The 7,021-nt window shown below is 34.4% G+C and overlaps 1 protein-coding gene across 1 annotated transcript; it reads left to right on the forward strand.

Moving 5' to 3' along the window:
* The first annotated feature begins 560 nt into the window (after window positions 1–560).
* Window positions 561–2,576, forward strand: LOC132278080 (cuscuta receptor 1-like). The gene has a single exon (XM_059779907.1). It carries the CDS (start codon window positions 561–563, stop codon window positions 2,574–2,576), a length of 2,016 nt encoding a protein of 671 aa, XP_059635890.1.
* Window positions 2,577–7,021: the final 4,445 nt, after the last annotated feature.

The following is a 7,021-nucleotide window of genomic DNA, read 5'->3' on the forward strand; positions in this document are numbered from 1 at the left end:
CTCTTAATTAATAGATGAAATGCTCAATCAATGACTTCCACTCCTATATATGCATCTTCTTATATTTCATTACATTGTGTTGCTCCATATTTACAGACTTGCAAAACCTTAGGAGTGTGAAAAACTTGTTCTTGGATGATACTACTCTCAATAATGACTTCTTTTCAAGCATTCAAGTTATAACGTCGCTTAAAATATTGTCACTACAAGATTGTGGACTTACTGACACCTTACTTGTTCCAGGTAAAGACAAAATAAAAGTTTAATTCCATCCTAGACATAAAAAATCAACTACTACAACACGATCGATTTGTCTCATTTAAGTTATTCCATCTATCTATCTATATTATATTATTAGATGAAATTTAATTACGCTGACTTGGTCAATTTAATGGTTCTCCGGGCTTTGTGAATTGAGGACTCTTCAACATCTTGATCTCTCCGATAACAGACTGGAGGGTAACTTGCCCGGGTGCTTGGCAAAGTTGACATCCCTTCGTTTTTTGGATCTGTCTTCCAATCAATTCACTGGAAATATTGCATCTTCTCCACTTATTCAAATGACATCTCTTGAGTACCTTGGCCTTTCAAACAACCGCTTCCAAGTCCCAATCACGTTTCGATCATTATTCAACCACTCAAAACTCAAGGTCATTGAAAGCCAAGAAAACGAATTGGTGTCAGAATTGAATTTTCAGACTCTAGCGCCGAGTTTCCAACTAACTGTTATTTGTTTATCTCACAGTGCATCTAGCAATATCAATAGCACTACAGACTTTCCCAACTTCCTCTACTACCAAAAGGACCTTCAAATAGTTGAGCTTTCTCGAATTAACTCTGATGGGAAGTTTCCAAATTGGTTGTTGGAGAACAATACAGGATTAGTAGCACTTAATCTACCAAATAATTCATTCAGTGGATTTCTTCAGTTGCCTTTCCATCCCAGAACACAGCTTCTAGAACTAGATATCTCTGACAATAACTTCCAGGGCCATATTCCGAGAAACATTGGTACAGCTTTTCCAGGTTTAACGTCGTTAACCATGTCCGGAAATAGATTTGGTGGTACAATTCCCTCTTCATTTGGTGACATGTCTTCTCTACAGGTTCTTGACTTGTCCAATAATCGACTATCTGGTGGGATACCGAAGCACTTGGCCATGGGTTGCGTCCGCTTAACAATTTTGACACTGTCACATAATAATTTGCAAGGCCCCATTTTGCCAACAAAAAATAACATGACTGCGTTGGGTTCTTTATTCCTAGACGACAATCTCTTCACGGAGATCTCGGATACCTTATCCAACTGTTCTTATTTGTGGATTCTGAATATAAGTCAGAATCATTTGTCAGGGAAACTACCTGGGTGGATGGGAAATATGTCATACGTGAATGGGATTGCAATGTCCAATAATCATCTGGAAGGTCCAATTCCAACTGAATTTTGTAGACTAGATACTCTTGAGATTTTTGACCTCTCCGAGAACAAAATATCAGGGACCATACCATCTTGCTTCAACCCCTCATATATTGAGCATGTTCATCTGTTTAAAAATAGGCTGCAAGGACCATTGTCACGTGCATTTTACAATAGCAGCTCATTAGTGATCTTAGATCTTTCCCTTAACAACTTAACTGGTCATATTCCAAATTGGATTGGTACCCTTTCTAGTCTGAGCATTCTTGTCTTGAACAACAATCATTTTGAAGGTGAGATCCCACTCAGTTTATGCCACTTGTCCCAATTAAAAATGATTGATCTTTCTTATAATGACTTTTCTGGCCACATTCCTCCTTGTTTGAATAACATCACTTTTGAGGGAAAACTGGAAGAAACTTCCAACGTAGCCATGTCTCTTACGGAGATAATATTCGGTAAAGAAGCAGAAGTAAACTTCACTAATAAAGGAACGTCACTCTCTTACAAGGGAATCAATCTTGATCTATTCTCAGCTATTGATCTCTCCAGCAACAGATTGACAGGTCACATTCCAAATGAAATTGGAAACATAGGCCAAATCAGAGCGATGAACTTGTCTCACAATGGCTTGAGCGGGACGATACCAACAACGTTTTCAAACCTATACAATGTAGAGAACTTAGATCTCTCCTTCAACAACTTGAGTGGGAAACTCCCTTCAGAGCTTAATGAGTTGTATTCTCTGGCCGTGTTCAATGTATCATACAATAACCTGTCCGACACCATACCACAAGGTAAAAGATCTGTTCAATTTGATACATTTGATAATAGTAGCTACATTGGCAATCCACTTCTTTGTGGACCACCACTTTCAAGACCTTGCATCGCCATTGAGCCACCTCCAACAACCCCAACAGTTGTGAATAGCAATGAAGTGGATGATTGCTTCATGGACATGGAATCATTTTATGTGACCTTTGCAGTGTCCTACATAACCATGTTATTAGGGATTGCAGCTATTATCTACATCAACCCCTACTGGCGGCGAGTCTGGATTCATTTGGTTGAGGTGTGCGTTACCTCTTGCTACTATTTCGTTGTCGATTATTTTCCGAAAGATATTTTGGCGGAGAAATATTTAGACATGTGTGTTTGATGGTGGTTAGATATTGTAACCCTTTCCATTTCTTTTCCTTGTGTTGCTTTGGAACTCAAATTAAATAAATCTTGTCATTATTATCAATTATATTTGGGTTCATTATAAAACAAATTTGATGTTTTGGCAATTCAAAATCATACTGTTTCCTCAAAAGTACGACTTTCAGTAAATTATTTATTGTTATGTCTGAGAGCATTGGAATATGGATTTAGAATTGAAGAAAATTTAGTATAAAAGTTGATCTAAATTTCTTTCAATTCTAAATTCAAAATGCATTTTATTTCCCCTGTTCTCCTTAAATGTTTTGTATGGGTTAAAACTCAAAAGACCCAAGTATAATTCCGCCTAGTCTCGAGATGCTTTTTAGGTAATGGTGGTTTCGACCGACCTAAAAATTGTTGTAATACGGGTCCATGAAACCTAGTAGAAAGGCCTACCAAAAAACTAAAATCACAAACAATTTTCAGATATCTAAAAAAAAATAAAAAATACTGTATACTAATGATGTGTTCTTTTTTAAACTCTGTTTTCAGAATATGATTTTAGAAATAATAAATCAAATAAATTTTGTCGTCTTCTTTAGACCCTTCAGTTTTGGTGCAGATAGGCTTTATGGGTTGACCCCAAGTCAAGATGTTAACAAATAATTCAAGTTGATTTTATGTTCCATCATTTGATTTTCTATATATCTGTCAGCTTTTGGTTGGTACCATTATTGAATTATTTTAGTTTTGGTTTATTTAAGATGGGATTAGAGATTTAGAGGTTCTATAAACTTTTTTTGTATACACTTCCCAGTCTCTACGTTGGTTTATTTTTCCAAGCATGCAAGACAAAGAAGAGAGAGGGAAACACAATTTGAATGGCTTGAAATTAACCCTTCCTACTAGATTTAATGAGCCTGTTTAAATGACTGGTCAATTCTTGGCCCATATAATAAATAGCCATTTAGATTAATGATCTTCAAAAATTCAATAAATTTTTTAAAATTCATCTTTATAAAATTATGTAATTATAAGTTGTTTATTGATGCATTTTAGACCTTACTTGCGATGTTGAAAAAAAAAAAATTGACGGGTGCGGTAATCAAATACACTCGTTATACGGTACAATGAGCGCAATAAAATTTTTTTCAACCTTTTTATTTTATTTATTACGGGTCAGACCATATGTTGAGATTCTTTTTATCAATACATATATTGTCTTACAATGGTGAACAAAGGAATAAAAATATTCAAAGATACGCATTTGCATATATGTGTACCATAACCATTCAATCCCAAAATACTGCTTTGCAATCCTTAAAACCAAAACCTCATTTGACAAGAAGTTTTCAAATCATTTTGCACATCTTTCTTTTCAAAATCATTTTTCAAATCATTTTTCAACACATTCTCATTTATATGGTCATGCACATGCAATAAAGGAGGAATATGATATGAAGCGAGACGGCTTCCCAAGTGGCCCTCTTGGCTTGGTTTGTGGTTGGGAAAAGTAGTTTGACAGTGGACCATTTTTTAAGTACAAAAATGGTAATTAGATGTCTTATGTGCGGAGGTAGCGGCCAATACACAAGTGCTGATCCTCCTGCATAGCGTGAATTCATATATGGAATTGCCCTATTTCAATCCAAAAGCATCATATCATGCACAATTTATTATGTGCATCTCTTTGATTTCATATATTTGTAATTGATGAAACAGTAATGATTCTACAATTAACTGAAGTCTTTTAATAAAAGATTCGGCTAAACCATTTTGAGTATGAGTGTATGCAACAGGATGTTCAACATTAATTCCAACTGACATGCAATAATCATCAAAAGTAAGAAGAAAATTCCCGTTCTCTTGTTTTCTATTCAATACGTGGACTCACGAGGTCATAAGAAGTGTGTCTTAGACACTTCTTACTGAACTTATGTTCACCCCTTTATTATTAACATTTTTCAGGTCATGGCAAAGATGTGGAGGACGACAATCCACCACAGATTAGCTGAGTTGACGGACTTAATCTCTTTTGTGCTTAATGTGTATATTAATCCTTTGGTTGTGAAAACTAAGTCTTAATTACATCGTTTATACATGTTAAATCAGTTTCTAGTATCATTGAATTAAATCTGTTGCTCAGTTGTTACAAGTTCAGTCATAAGTGCGCATTAGGTAGTATCTTGTGGGTTGTAATTACCCGAAATAACTTATACATGTGCGCACTAGGTAGTGTCTTGTGGGTCGTAATTACCTGGAAACACCTGCTTGGTCTAACAACCACATGTCCTAGTCTTTCCACTATTTGATTTCGTAGCAAAGATGGTTTCCATATGATTTCAGTTGAAAGAAAATTACATCAAAATTGCCAAACTAACCTCTACTTTTTTATTATTTCTACATTAGAGTTCAAAGCTTGAACATTTCCATCTTTTTGGCATTCTTGTTCGCTACTGACTGATTTCAAATAGACAGGTTGTTAGTGTATAGCATGCTATATCAGGATTGAACTTTTTTTTTCCCCCTTTTGAATCGATGACGGTCCGAAACCCAAATCCATTTTTGGTTCATGAATCGAACAAGGCGGAACAGTTGCTCACGTGAGTAAAAAAATTAAACGGGTAGGAATGGAATGGATAGGCCCCGTTTAAACGATATTGGACAAAAAATTGCCGATGCTCGTTCCATAAGAGGTAGAGGTAGTTCCACCACATACAATCACAATTGTGCTCATATGTTCCTACACTATATAAAGTTTAATTGTGATGGTAACTATTAATTATGAAATTGTTATTGTGTTGTTCTAAACACGTGCATATTTTTTCCTTTGACTTCAGTCAATTTTATGAATCTCAAATATAAGGAAGAGAGAAATGCTAGAATTTTCAAAGGGCAGAAAGCTTCACAGAGAGTTGTCTGTGCTAAGGTCTCCTCCACAATAGCTGCTATTTTGAAGATGGGTTACAAAATTAGAATTAGATGTTAACCTGTTCTCTGGATGACTCGCAACATACTTGATTCGAAACATTAAAGAATTTATAAAGTGTTACATGTTTGAAAAATAAAATAGCAAAGTTTAGGCTTGTCAAGGCTCAAGCGGAGCCCCTCAACCTAGCACATTTCTGACCCCTAACTCACAGGATGCAATTTGAAAGGAAAGAATGTTGAGAATTAAATACTTTCTTAAAAGAGGTCTATTACATAATGCTGATAAAAACCATATTCTCCCTATTTTTCTAGCGAATTTTTATGTTAGATTTATCTTTCAAATCTGATTTGGATCTAAATTTGGGTTGTTGGACAAAATTTAATATCAACAAATCATGAAATACAAGAAAAATCAAACTGAAATAACTATGAGATTATGATGGGAAGAATATTCTTTGGTTTCATACAATTGATCAGATAACCTTAAATAACTGAAGTTGTTTCTAACTTCAAAGTCAATGTCTTCCACAATAGGTGGAGAGAGAAACTCTGTTAGTTAAGAGCATCTCTAGCGGTTTGTTAAAATGTCCTTTTATGTAAAATATAAATTGCCACCTATGATGTGTAATTTTTTTTTTTCTATATCCAGCAGTCTTTTAAGATACATTGTCACATCACCAATGTGTAAAAAGGTTGTGTATTTTACACAACTTTTTTGCACTGGCAGATTAACATATTTCCTTTTCTCATCCCTCTTTCTCATTATATTAAAAAATTAACCATATATTAAGTAGGTTTGTAAGAATTATATGGGATCCTGGCATGACACATGGCTAGTTATTATTGGGAGATGTATTTTTACACAAAAGGTATAAAACAACTGTTAAAGCTCAAATTAAACAATTCAAAATTTTTGTATAAATCTATCATGACACATCAAATTTACACAAAAAATATATATATATACAATGGTTATAGATGCTCTAAGTTGTGAAATATCAAGATATCCTCCAACACTAACATCACGTGACCTCATTGGTGGGGAAGAAAATCTTTTCTTATACATATGAAAGTTATTTAAATCAATGTTTATAAACTTAAAGTCTTGAAGCTATGTTTAATTTTTTCAGTGTAATAAAATACTTACTATCGTAATGTGTCAATCACTAGTCAAATCGTGTCAAATGGTGTAAAAAGTGTAGCACCGTGCCACACACGTTGAAAACTTTGTTAATTAGCTCTTGTTGAAAGTGTAATTGATATACCAAAATGTAAATATTTATTTATTATTAAAGGTTAATAAACCTTTCTGGCCACATTCCACCTTGTTTATTGCTTTATTTTTCCCATATTTAAAGTTGACGTCATTCTTGCTTGATTGGAATCTATATTTACGCAAAGAGGACCCATTAAGGGATATATCGGAGTTGATCGTACCACAAACACAAGCAGTGCTCAGAAACCTTTTCCATGTAAAATATTTTGCATGTGAAATATTTTCCTTGTAAAATATTTTCAAGCAGTGTGCAA

The sequence above is a fragment of the Cornus florida genome, unplaced genomic scaffold, assembly GCF_030987335.1.
Source record: "Cornus florida cultivar Cherokee Brave unplaced genomic scaffold, ASM3098733v1 CherokeeBrave_3.0.0_Hap2_Chr10, whole genome shotgun sequence".
Classification (NCBI taxonomy): Eukaryota; Viridiplantae; Streptophyta; class Magnoliopsida; order Cornales; family Cornaceae; genus Cornus; species Cornus florida.